The 14,265-nt window shown below is 44.2% G+C and overlaps 1 protein-coding gene across 1 annotated transcript in view; it reads right to left on the bottom strand.

Annotated features, from left to right (window-relative positions):
- The window catches only part of LYN (LYN proto-oncogene, Src family tyrosine kinase), a 103,261-nt gene that overhangs the window by 26,926 nt on the left and 62,070 nt on the right, over positions 1 to 14,265 (bottom strand). The window contains exons 7-10 of the mRNA XM_080938743.1: positions 13,501 to 13,650; positions 11,601 to 11,753; positions 3,908 to 4,090; positions 2,119 to 2,195 (exon numbers count right to left, since the gene is read on the bottom strand). Of these exons, the coding sequence (XP_080794869.1) occupies positions 2,119 to 2,195; positions 3,908 to 4,090; positions 11,601 to 11,753; positions 13,501 to 13,650 (563 nt within the window). The remainder of the gene's footprint in view (positions 1 to 2,118; positions 2,196 to 3,907; positions 4,091 to 11,600; positions 11,754 to 13,500; positions 13,651 to 14,265) is intronic.

The following is a 14,265-nucleotide window of genomic DNA, read 5'->3' as shown; positions in this document are numbered from 1 at the left end:
AATGGATTATACACCCTGCTCACTGACTGAGTTAGGGCTCAAATAACCGAGTGGATTCATTCAATGTCCACCCTAAGAATTAAAGGGGGGGGGGATACAGGTTGCAGGGGTGGATTATCTAAATAGTTGGCCACCAACTATCTACTTGAATTAGTCACATTAATATTCCCTGTTCTCGTGCAATTCAGAAAATGGACGGAGTTCACTAGTGGCAGGTGAAAGATTAAGACAGGGCTTGAGAGATATGAAGGGCTTTAAGAGAAACACATGAAGAACAAGACAACACACTGCAAAATCCCACCGTAGACAGAACCCAGGGCACCACGGTGGCAGAACTGTTACCAGGGGTGAGTCCAGCACCTCAGTCACAGGAGGAGGAGTCACAAGCAAAGGGAACAAATACTAAAGGAGGGAAAGCAGGTGCTTCACCAGCTGCACCCCTAGGGAAAGAGCTCGGGAGAGTCTGGGTGAGGCTTGCGTTTGGAACAAATGTGAACTGGGAAGGAGCTACAGCTTTGGTATAAAAAAAAAATTGCCTGGGGGCATAGCTGAGTACAGGTTCTGGGTTCAATCTATGAAGAAATGAAGGGAGAGAAGGAGGAGAGAGAAGAAAGGGAGGGAGGGAGGGAGAGGAATAAGGAGAAAGGGAAGGGAGGAGTGAGTGAGTGAGTGAGTTGGTTCTAATCCTGCATGTTCAGGCTATCCCTGAGGAGGCTACTGTCACACTCAGTGACAATGGTTTTCCCATTTACCTCCATGGCTCAGCAGTTTACCCAGGGGACACCTCCCTGGAGAGATGCTCCGGGACATGGAAATAGAGCTCATCTGGCACAAGGCAGAAAGGACGACAGTGGTGTCTTGATTGTTCCTAGCCTCTCCAGTCACCAACAGGATTTAGGCTAGTTAAAGTGGAGTCCTGTAAGTGGGCCTGGTATCCAGATGCATGGCCACAGTTAGAGCAAACTCTATGGCCTGTAATCTACAAAGGCTCAGAAAGCGACTCTTCTTTTGTCTTATTTATAAATCAGTGAAAACTACCCTTTATACAGAAGTCTCAAACACCCAGACTTTCAAACACTCAGAATTTCAACTATAAGATAATATTTTATCAAATAAGAGGTACAAAACCAAATGCAGATACCGATGCCAAAAGAGAAAGATGGCATTTAGATACACCATATACCCAGATGTGCGTAAAGTCTGACCCAAAAAGCTATGGGCACAATCTGACTCTCAGCCAGGGTGAGGAGAGAATCTGTGTAGGCTTCCAGACACATGTGCCGTGTTTTCACATCCCTGCCCCATGGGACGAACCTTTACTGTGCTCCTCTAATCTCCAGCCTAGTAGGAAACCTACCCCCACTAAAGTAGAGGGCCTGCTTATCTGTGTACTGTGCCATAGACATTTATCAGACTTCCGCTTTCTCCACTTCCTGTTCTGCTAGCTTTGTTGCCTTTACTGCAGGGCTTCATAATATGGTCCTGAATGTGTTCAGCCCTGCAGTGGTATCCCAGAGCCAGGGCCAGGACAGAAGTCAAGGATGGCAAAGAAGGCAGGGCCTCTGGTTGCTTTCCCTTCCTCTCCTGAAATGTACATTTCCCCACTGCACCAGGCCCATAGCTTGGATTCCAGGTAATTTGCCTTGGTTTATAAACACACTTCAGGAAGTATGTGACTCCAAAACAGTTAACTCTTGAGTTAGTATTGGAAGCATTATAAACGAATGTATCTCAGACTCCCAATGAGACATACTGACAGGGCTTAAGAGGAAGAGCAGGCAAGGAACACAGGTCTCCCTTCAAGACTGCCAGGACTCCACAGCAACAGTATATTAGAGTCACACTTGATGAAACGTTTGTACGATTTAAAAACTGTTACACTTACACAGTATTGGATTGCCTTTTCATAACTCTGAGCACTGTTTCTATGAATGATGGGACAGTAATCCAGAATAAAGAGGTTGGCCTGCTTCACAGAACGTGACACACCAGCAGGTCTGAAGACAGACAGATACACACGCGCACACTACTCGGGAGCACTCAAGGGGAGCTCCTCCTCCAAGGAAGAGACATTGCATCTGCAGGAGTGCACGTTCACTGGGCTTTCTAATACTTCACCTGAGCTGAAAAGTCGATGAGCTTCGGGAGCAGCACCTTACCACCTTCATCGCTCTTGAGGAAATCCAGCAAGCTACCTGCAGACAGAGGAATAGGTCAATGCAACGCAAGCACTCAAGGCAAGGAAAAAAAAATCCATCAAGGGGCTTACGGTGGAGCTCAGGGGTGGAGCACTTATCCAGCATGCTCAAGACCCTAGGATTTATCTCCAGCACCGAGAAAGAAAATGGCCATTAGGGAGAAGCCCCCGCTCCCCACTAAAATGATAGGCTTTGTAGTTCTTGATGTATGTTATAAAATCTTTCCCTGAGATTGGTCAAACCCAATCCTTTTCGGTCAGTTACTGTTGACTGGCTAAGCTCAGGGCGGGAGGGGAAGATGGTGGTATCATTTCTCTCTAGCAATGTGAAATCATGTTTCAGAGGACTAGGCAGCGTGTTAACATCCTTCAGCTGTCTGATCACTGGTCAGCTTGTCTGGGACAGAAAGACAGGAAGCAGTGTCTCACGGCAGGCCTTTCTCTTCCAGGCATCAGACTAGGCTTGCTCTGGCTTGCTCCAGCAAAAGTAAAGACCTCAGAAGAAACCGGAGGCTCTGGGAGAGCTGTTGCATTGGAGACAAGTCATTTCCCTAAATACAGCGCCGATGGCAGCCCCCACCTCCTTCCTCCGGTTTCATATCTATGAGACTGCTTTCTCCTGCAGAACTACAAGCACCAACCTCACAGGCAGCCTTGGCTCTGCTTCTTATCGTCGAGTCTTTGCACAGTGGGCCCCATAGCTCTAAAGGAGTTCTTGTAAGGATGTAAGCAAGGGGGTTTAAGTTATACAATTTGGGGCTAGGCAGCTGGTAAGTGCTTAGTATCACAGAACAGTACTTAGTCCTTGGACATGGATATCACTGGCCAAAGTGGTAGATGACAAGCACTCGCTGAACATTATTGTTATAAGGAAACACCACACTTAGAAAGCAAAACATGAAAAAGATGGCACATGTCCCCTTCTGGGGAAGGCTTTGAGTAAATGTTGTTCTGAGTAGCAATTATTAATAGGCATTAAGTTAAAATATGCAATATCCATGCTTCTAATCTTCTGCTAATAGGACTTTATATCTGTCAGCTCGATGCTAGAGAACGTGGGTACATGAGTGAGGACCCAGGTGTGATCTCCAGCAATAAAAACAATTACTAACATACTGGCTATCACAGCACACTCTAATCCGACTTGCAGGTGCAGTTAATTTAGGATTATTACTCATGTTATTTTTGTTCTTATCTTTATTTTTCCAAAGACTCAAAGCAATGTGAGAGTTTATAAGTATCTCTCTACCAGACTGAAGGTGGAGGAAAAAATATTGTGATTGATAGCCATTCCCAAAGGGCTGACAAGGAAAGATGGCTGCTTAGGACCTTTACTTTGGAGATTCCACAGCACAGGGATTTCACCTCCACAGGTTAAATGACATTGACTAAGTTTGTGCGCTATATAAACTCTCCATCTTAACCACAGCCTCAGACCCTATGTTAATACTTTAAAGTAACACCCAGAAGTTTAAATCACGCTGAAGAAAAAAAAAATTAGCCATTTTAGAAGTGTGACAACTCCGATTTTTAAGCAAGGAAGGAAAATGCTGTCCCTAGGCTGTGGTTATGAAATGTCCTCTCTTTCTTTCTTTTTTACTTTCCAGTACTGAGCACGCTTCACAATAAAGCTGAGTGTTCTCTGATGGCTGTAACGCTCTGCTTTGGGACCTGCCTTCTTTAGGGACAAGGACATGGGACGTCACTCACCCTTGGCCATGAACTCAGTGATGATGTAGATCGGCTCCTCCTTGGTGACCACGGCGTAGAGCCGCACTAGCTTGTCATGCTGCAAGGTCTTCATGAGGTTGGCCTCTTCCAGGAAAGCCTGCACAGACATGGTGCCCGGCTTGAGGGTCTTGACGGCCACCTTTGTACTGTTGTTATAGTAACCTGGGCAGAGCAAAGAAAGCAGAGCATGCTGGTCAGATGGAGAACTCAAACATTGTACTTCCAAATGCAGAGCTAGGAAGCTTATTTACAGAAAGCTCAAGATACAATGGTGTTTAATACCAAGGGCACAATGACTGGAGGGTATTCTTTCACAGAATGCTTAAAATTTATTGCAAAATCTAAAAGGTTTTATAAAACAATAGTTGTGAAAAATCTATATGCATACCATGAGGAATAGAATTTCCCTCTAGTTAATATGATGTTCTTCAAGGCAAAATAAACAAGAAAATCAAAACTTTATAATAAAAGTGAAAGAGAGAGAAACAGAGACAGGGACAGAGAGAGGCAGAAACAGAGAGACAGAGAAAGACAGTGAACATGCAAAGGACAGTGTAAAGAAAATATATCAACACACTAAGCATTAATCATTATTAAAGAAATAGTACAGATAATTTTATGGAGTGGATCAATCGATGGTTTCGTTTTGTTTAGACATTATGTAGCCTTGGTTGCCTTCAATCTGGTGTGCCCCCCACCCCCATCTTCTGATTTCTGTGGTTTGATGTGGGTCTGCATGCCTGGCTTATATCACCTTTACTATCAGGAAGAAGTGTAGCACTTAAAAAGCTGCTTATGTACACGTTTGAAAAGATAGTATCCCAGGGTCAAATAAATATTTTCCAAGGTTTTCAGAGGCCTGGCCTCAGGTGACTGTTCACTGCTGAAGGCCAGGGATCACACCTGGCCACCTCTCCCAGACCTCTTCAGGCAAGAAACCTGAATTTCTTCAGGCTTCTTTCCCACAACCTCAGGAACACTGGCTCGTGGAAACCCTTGAGAAATGCCAACTCTTTAATCTAGCTTTTAAAATTCTCACTAGTTTGGAAACTGCTTCAATGAAGTGCCCAAATTTAATGAATTTTTTTTTATAGGAAGCCCTTTTTCTTCTCAGTAATTTGGCAAAACTGAAATAAAAATGATAAGCAAAATCCCCCTTTCTCTGTCTCTGTTTCCATAGGTCTCTTGGAAGTATGGGAAAGATAAAGTTGAGGAGGGATGTGCAGCTAGTAGTACCCTAAAGATCTGCTGGGATGTCACCTGGACTGGCAGACCTTTGTGGCCCTCTTCAGACAGTGGCTTGGGAGTGGACAGACCCCTTCGTAGGCTAGTGAATCAGCTGTGGCAAGAAACAGGCTCAAACAACAGTGGCTTCTTGGTATCAGCATTTGTGGGGGGGGCTTCTACTTATTTTTTTAATCTTTTCTGTTTTTATTAAAATTAACAATAAATATGCATATTTTTACAAAACGAAGTATTATTGTTTTTTAAAGTATCTTCAAAATGATCAGAATGAAAGCATTAATTTCTATGAGCACCCTTAGTGAGTGATTTTTCTTCTAGTCATTGAGAGTGAGTTCTCCGGGTGGGGTGTAGCTCAGTGACATACCTGATGCCCACATGTGAGGACCTGTGTCCATCCCCAGCCTTGCAAAGTAAGAAGGAGGAGGAGGAGAGGAAGAGGAGGAGAGGAAGGAGGCAGAGGCAGATCTTTATTAAAATATTTTCTTTATATTATACTGTATGACACTTTGTAGTGGAAAAAGGTTAAATAAATAGGACCACTCAGAAGAAATGTGAAGAATGTAGTGGAAATAAAATTTAAACAATATGAAGACAGCGATAGAAAAGAAAACTTCAGAGATGTTTAGGTACTGCATAAATCATGTTGATTTGCCTTTTAAATGTGAAAATGGTGTCTTTTTATGTGCTTTAAGGGCAATTTAAAAATCTATCCCATCAATTAATCTTTCAAGTTATAGTTGAGGGGCTCAGAAGTAATGAACACATGCTGTTCTTGCACAGGACCCAAGTTTGATCTCCAGTATCCACAACCAACACTCCCCTCAAGTTCCAGGGGATCTAACGCCCTTCTGTGATCTCTGGGAACATGAAATCTGCATACAGTACACATACGTGCATGTAGGCCAAACATTCACCCATGAAATGAAATGACTAAATCTGCAAAAATAAATTATGTGGAATCATGGATTCCATTCCGAAAGCCTTGTTAATGTACATACACAAGGTCTCAAGTTACCGAGCGTACTGGTGGTAAGACATAGGACAACACACTCTTGGAGTGGGGGGGGGGGTGAGAGGGTGAAGCAATCACTCTGCAAGTGTGAGGACCTGAGTTTGAATCCCCAGCACCCATTTAAAAGCCAGGCATAGCCCTGTAACTCCAGTGCTGATGGGGCAGAGATAGCATTCCTAGAGCTCACTGGCCAAGGAGTCTGGCTAAGTTAAGGTGCAGTAAGTAACTCCCCTGGCTCAGTAAATAAGGTGGAGAGCAAATGAGGAAGATACGCAGTATCCGCATCTGACCCAGATCCCCTCCCCCCCACACACATGGAGGGAGGGGCAGAGCACGATAATGGTTTCCGTGACTTATACAGCTGACAAGGAACTAGTATCTCTAATCTGTAATTCCCGAAAACCAGTTACGTAGGAAAGCAGTAAATTCTCGGGTGCACAGACCCAAAAGGAGAAATTACAGGGCCTAAGGATGAACCAAAGTAATTTGATTGGATTAGTAATCAGAGAAATGCGAAAGAAGCTCTCCGAACCAGCCCGGCTGACCCCAAATCAGAAAGTGTGACATTGACCAACTATAGGTGATGCTGGGGTTGGAGCAGTGCTGTGGCAGGCAGCTCCCTCAGCCCCACCTCTGCTATTTTCCTGAGCACCACTGAGTGTTAATCGCAAAGCTCTGTGATGAAATCCCAAGGGGCCTCCTCCCAGTCACCACACAGGTGGCGCTGCACTGGAGCCATGCTCTAGGCACCAGCCCACAGTTCAGGAGAAGGCACACTGTATATTGCTAGGAACAGGTGAAACCCGGACCTATTGACCGTACTAACAGAGCAGTGGTTCGTAAACGCTCTTCCCTATATAATCCGCAGAGATTGGTCCAGCTATATTGTCCATCGGTGATTTCTTTCACATAAAATGACACAGCGTTTGCATTCAACTTGTGAACATTTTCATGAATACTTTTCATCACTTCTAGGTAACTTAAGATGCTTAGTATAATGCAAATGCTGTGTATGTAGTTGTTAGTCTATATTGCTTAGGTATAAATAAACACACAAATAACCCCCCCAAAAAAAAAAAAAAACAAAAAAAACAAAAAAACAAAAACCCGTATGTAGTGTAACCCTCTCTCCAAACATTTTCCAACCAACATAGGTTGAATCCACAGACATGGAGGCCTGACCGTACTTTATGATCCAGCAAATCTATTACTCCTAGGGAAAAAAAAAATCACATACCACCGAAACCACAATAAGAGCAATGTTCAGAGCAGCCACAACCCAGGAGTAACTCTGACTTCACCAGTGAATGTTGAAAAAAAAAATGAAGAAAACTCTATTTTCATTACATATGCACACACACAAAGAATGCTGTATGGTAACGAAGATGCATTCAGTGTTATGACATCCCAAGACATGGGTGAATTCATTAAAAGTGTCTAATAAAAGAGATAAAGGAGAGAATGCATTCAGCATGACCCATTAATACCAAGCCCAGACATAGCTGGACTATTCTGTTTGATACATGCTGTATAGCATACATAAAAGTAGTCACACCACATATAAAAGACACTGCAGTACAGCCTACATACACAAGCTCCACTTCCGGAACCCTAGGGGGTAAGTCAGGGAATTATGGCAAAGGTCAGAGCAACAGCTGTCCCTGGGGACAGGTGGAGCTGTGACAGAGAAGGGTAAGAGGGACTCTAGGGTCTGACAAGTTTCTGTGGACTTTGCAATTGCTCCTTCCTATTCGTGTGGTAGCTTTTCCGTGGACTTGTCACATCCCCTAAGAATCAAAGTCAAAGGAACAAAAGGCACTCCCGCTCATCAGCCCGAGAACAATGGAGCCTGGAAACGTTTACATCCTTTGAAATGAGGAAAAATACGCTTTCCAGAGGCCGAGAGCAATCGTTGCCAGGAAATAGCGCAGCTGCCAGAGATGCAGAAAATGCTGATAAGGAATTTGGACTCGGCCCTGACTTAACAGCTGCGTCCAAAGCTCCAGAACACCAGCAGACCCACCAAAGAGCCGGTCATTTGACTGTGTCACACACATTTGTGTTGTTGTTCTAGATTATATATCCGTGTGGTTGCTGGGATTTGAACTCAGGACCTCAGGAAGAGCAGTTAGTACTCTTAACCGCTGAGCCATCTCTCCAGCCCTGATGACTAGTTTTAACTAAATTCCTTCTAAATAAGAATGTATCAGGTTGAGGAATGGTTCAGAGGCATAGGCTTGGTTCTCAGCGCCCACGTGGCAGCTCACAACTGTCTGTAACTCCACGGGATAGAAGCTTTTTTCTGGCATGTTCATAGTGAACACACATACATGCAGGTAAGCATGCATAAACAAACAAACAATCACACTCCTCCCCCACAAAAGAGAGGACAGCCCGGTAGTGGTGGTTCATGCCTTTAATCCCAGCACTTTCGAGACAAAGGCAGGCAGAATTCTTAGTTTAAGGCCACCCTGGCCTACACAGTGAGTTCCAGGACAGCCAGACCTACATGGTGAGACCCTGTCTCAGAAAAACAACTAACCAAAAGACTGAATCAAGCAAAAATTCAAATAAAAAAATTCATTTCTTAAAATAAAGCCTTCCAGAGACCAAGCGTGAAGAAGCCACTTACTCCATGTCCTCCCTGTCCAGTCAGATCTCTGGGAATATTAACAATACACGGAGGAAGCAAGGCACACACAACAGAGCAAGGCACACACAAGCAAGGCACACACAACAGAGCAAGGCATACACAACAGAGCAAGGCACACACAACAGAGCAAGACACACACAACAGACGCACACATCCCGAAAATGAGAGGAAACAGCTTGAGGCAGAGACAACTATGACATAGTAGCTCACAACCATCTCTAACTCCTGCTGGGGTGGGGGATGGGGGGATCCAATGCCTGCTTCTGACCTTCCTAGGTACCAGACATTCAAATGTATCACAGACATAAGTAAAGAAACATCCATACATCTAAACAATAAAAGAAGAAACTTTAAAAAAATAAAGCAAACCAGACAATATTGTGGATGCCAAGAAGTGTCATGCTGACAGAAGCCTGCTATAGCTGTCTCCTGAGGGGCTCTGCCAGAGCCTGACAGATACAGAGGTGGATGCTTGCAGGTAACCGTTGGACTGAGAACAGGGTCCCCAATGGATGAGTTAGAGAAAGAACTGAAGGAGCTGAAGGGATTTGCAACCCCATAGGAAGAACAACAATACCAACCAACCAGAGCTCCAGGGACTAAACCACCATCTAAAGAGTACACATGGGGGGACCCATGGCTCCAGCGGCAAATGTAGCAGAGGATGACCTTGTCAGGTATCAGTGGGAGAAGAAGTCCTTGGTCCTGTGGAGGATCGATGCCCCAGTGTTGGGGAATGCCAGGGCTGTCCCAGTGTTGGGGAATGCTAGGGTGGGGAGGCAGGAAGGGGTGGGTGGTTGGGGAAGACATTCATAGAGGCAGGGGAGGGAGGATAGGAGAGGGGAAATCTCGAAAGGGGATAACACTTGAATGTAAATAAAGAAAATATCCAATGAAAAAATGAATGAAAAAGAAAAGCAAAGCAAACCAAGGAAATCTGGTTAGTCTCGAAGTGTGAGGAAGCTCAGATGGGGGGACGGAGGACAGAGAGGCACAGGGGAGTGAGGCAGGGCACCTCTGACCGCTGACACTCACACAGCACCCACTTCTTTCCGCTTTACCCCCAGTGCTACCTGCTCAAGTTCAGCAGGACGACATCTTCCAGGCGCTAAGGAGATGTCTAGCCAACAGCCAAACTCAGATTCAGGCCATATTTTCTGTTTCTTCTTCCCCTGCCCTTTCCTCTCCCGCCCTCCTCCTCTCCTTCCCTCCCTCCCTTCCTCACAAAGATAATTTATAAACAACTAGGCTGTATGGTGGCTCCTAGCACCCAGGAGACCTAGGCAGGGGGATTGATATGAGTTCAAGTTCAGCTGGGGCTACATAGTAAGTGCTGGACAAGACAAGGGACATGGAACAAAAATGTCTCACAGATGAATAAATGAACGAATGAACGAGTGAGTAAGAGAAATGATTGGCGTCACTATTTTAGTAGTGATGGTTTGCTAGACTTTTGTGAGGTGTTATGTGGGGACTGGATAAATGGTACCTGGAAGCTCACTATATTGTTTATGTCACATACATGCCAGCGTGTTGAAACAACTCATGTCACGCCCATTTCAGGCATACAGTTCGTCGCACGTGTGAAGCTGTCATCATAAGCTACTTAGAAACATTTCCATTAACTCTCAGCAACCAGACGCCTTCGTCCAGTCTCTGTACCTTTGTCTGTTCTGGGTACCTCACACTCTGTTAGCACATAGAATGACACCCCCGTGACCAGCTCCTTCCAAGGGTCACTCACGTTACATTGTGTACCAGTTCCTCTTCTATGGCTACAACAGTGGTTGCTTATACGTTATTATTATTATTATTATTATTATTATTATTATTATTATTGTTATTATTGATAAAGATTCAGATTGCTTATACTTTTGTTTTTGAGAAAGTTTTTGCCATGCAGCCCAGGCTGGCCTCAAACTTAAAATTCTTTTGCTTCATTCTCAGAAATGTTGGGATTCTAGACAACTTTCCTGTCATCCTGAATGATGCTGTCATGAATGTTTCTGTTCAGGCTTTTGTGGGGCATATTCATTCATTTCTCTCTCACTCCTTTCCTTCCTCCCTCCCCTGCCTCAGTTGAACTTGTTTCTTAATTTTATTGCTATTTTACTTTGACTTGGCATCTCTTTGTTTTTTTTTTTTTTTTCAGTGTTATTTTATGTGTCTGGGTGTTTCGCCAGTTTATGTATTTATACATATATCTATACACAAGCGCATGACTGGTACCCAAAGAGACCAGAACGAAGGCATCAGATCCCTTGGAACTGCAGTTGCTGATAGCCAAGAGTTGCCCTGTGATGCTAGGAATTAATCCAGGTCCTCTAGAAGAACAACCAGTGCTTTCACTGCTGAGCCATCTCTCCAGCATCTTCGGTGTCCTTTCACACAATCACGTGAATGCCAATGATCTCAAAAGATATTTAAAGAAACAACAACAACAAAAGGTCCCAAGCCTGAGTGTACATTTCGCTGAGTTGAGATTTCAAGTGTTTGCCCAGAGTGTGAGGGCGAGAGAACGGTGCAAGAGGAGAGAGGATTTGGGCAAGCATCCATATCCCTATCCTGAAAGAGATGAAAGGAATTATCCAGTCCCACATCTGTCTGCATTGAGTGAGCATCGAAGCAGACAGAATTTGGCCCAAGACAGACAGGAAAGCAGGAAATGATGCTTCTGAGTGGCCCATTGCCTGGCTCAGTGGCTGGCAGAGGCTAGACCTCTTCATCATCCGTTCCAGAGTCGGATGCTATTGCACACTCACCCATCCAGACTTCCCCAAACTGCCCTGCGCCGAGCTTCTTCACCAACTTGATGGACTCCCGGGGGATCTCCCAGGCATCCTTATCCCATGGCTTCTGTGGTTTGGGACTGATACACGCCTTCTCCAGTCTTCTGCATAGACCATCAGACTGCTCTGAAGTGAAAGGAAGAACAAATGCTAAGGAACACACGCTGGGCTGGAGAGATGCCTCAGTCGGTAAGAAAGCTTGCTGCAAGTCTTAACCTAGGTTCAATCCTGGATTCCCAAATATATACATACAATAAATGCAAAAAAAGAAGAAGGAAGAGGAGAAAGAAAGAAAAAGAAAAAAGAAAGTAATATAAAGCAATATAGTCTGTAGTCATGGTAGATGTGTGCCAGGATCCCCTTAAATTCAAATAACCAAGTCCCTTATATAAAATAATATAATACGTTATATATATATATACCTTCTTTAAATCATTCTTGCATCACTTATATTACCAAGTGCAATGTAAACACCATGTAACCGGGCGTTGTTTAGGGACCGACAAGAGAGTCATCTGTACATGTGCAGTGCGGATGTGTTTAAAGATACTCCGCTGGCTGAATTGCCGACGCAGAACTGAGACAGCACGGCCTTTCTGTTTTAGAAGCATCTACGTCAGGAATCTTGAATAAGCTGTTCTATCGATAATGTCCAACCTGACACCATCTAAAAATGCTAATAGGGATACCTTTCTGCCTAATCACAACTTTGAAAATTATCAGAAGATAATTTGAAACATTTTATTTTGCTCACTGACCTGGCGGGCATACACAAACAAAACCAGCAAAGACCTTGATGCACTGTCACACGTAACAAAGGGTGCTTCCTGTATCCTCATAAGCTCAGAGGCACACGGGCAAGAATGTAGTTAGGTGACCCCAGCACTTCACAACAGGGCCACAGGATGGTGCCACATACCCCCAACCCACCCCCAGCACCTCAGCCGGAGCATAAAAGAAGTAAGAGAGGAAAGGAGGATTCCATAAGCCAGACCCTTGTTCTCAGCACACTGTCTTTGCTCTGTGCTTTGGGGCCTAAGTAAACCCACACAGGAGGAACCCGCCACAGCAACTCCTGCACCCGATGTCAGCCAAAATAAATGGACTTAAGGCCACAGAGGTGAGCTTCACAAGGCAGACACTGGTACCGGGCATAAGGCATCTACTTTCTACTTTTAAATACGCCCATGGTGCTATGTTGTGCACTCTTACCGTGGGCACATAGTTCTTTTGCACACATGCATTACTCAGAGACATGGATCGGTATATCTTGTACTTTGAATATTTTCACACATTAAGAGTATTCATTGTGCAAAAACAATAAATACTTCCCTCCATAGGAAACACTAGACATTAAGTAACTCACACGAAGCAAGAAGGCCCCGACTATCAGATCAGCAACGTCACTGTGAATGTCATGATAGCCCCCACCTACAGCGCTCTGCCTAATGCTTTCTCTTTACCATGGTGTAAAAGTGTGCCTCCACAACCAACCTGTGTTCGTTCCCAGCCAAGTGCTTGCACGCTTGCACGAGCCAATAGCACATGTAGATTGTAAAGGTGACAGACTCTGTCCAACCCTGGGGAATGTAAGTAGCTGAGTACATTCACCGGTGGCTACATTAAGCTTGGGTGTTCAGAAGACAAGGTGAATGAAATGTATTTTCAACTTACAGTATGTCAGCTCACAATAAAGGTATTGGAACATGTGATCACCAGAAGTCAAGGAGTATCTACATTAAGTTAAAACTGCTTATAGAGAGTTATCTACGGCTTTCACTGAAAGAAAACTTTCATATAGAGTGGTACCTGCTGCTTTATGCTAATCCTTGCATGGATACTCTACCTCTCCCTGCCTCCAGTTTCGACTTACTTTGGTAATGCTTAATCATGTCACTGATGCAGGGAAAGGTGATCCTCGGAGAGATGTAATAACCGCCATTGTCCAGACTTCTAATTTTGTAGTGCTTAATGACGTCCCCGTGCATTGGGTCATAATCTCTGACAGAAAGCGAGAAGCTTCCTGTGGGGAGAAGTTAAGAGAAGGCATGCTTATATGTTATTAATAAAGTCTACATTGTATCACGCTGTGGTACATGTTTTACCATGAAGCATACAAATATAAAAGCATCACATGAAAGGCCTGCAGCCAGATGCAGTGATGATTTTCATTCAAGCACTTGGGAGGCAGCGGCAGGCAAATCTTGGCCAGTTCCGGGCTAGCCAAGGACTCAAAGGGGAAAATGAAAGGTACTTTAAAAGTTGGACTTGATATATGACAGTAGCATTTTGTTTGCTAGATAAGTAGCCAACATATCACTCCCCTACATAGTAGTTTTCCAAAAATCACTGAGCTGAAAAGGAAAATAATTTTGAGTTTCCTCTTGACACTTAGGATTGACTTTCATAATAACACAACGAAACAGCAAGCAGGGCCCGACTGTAATTACGGCTGTTTTCCGTTTGTTAACGTTTGTCATTTGAATTTGTTATTTGCTGTCAAAATACAAACTTTACTGTCAGAGTGTTTGGAGGACGGCTAGGCAGGTAAAAAGAGCTTGCTGTGTAAACCTGATAAATTGAAGCCAATCCCTGAACCTATGATGGAAGGAGGGAACTGATTTACACGGTTGCCTTT

This window comes from Micromys minutus, assembly GCF_963924665.1.
Source record: "Micromys minutus genome assembly, chromosome: 26".
Lineage (NCBI taxonomy): Eukaryota > Metazoa > Chordata > Mammalia > Rodentia > Muridae > Micromys > Micromys minutus.
Note: the sequence above shows the minus strand (reverse complement) of the source record. Positions and strands in the feature narration are given on the sequence as shown.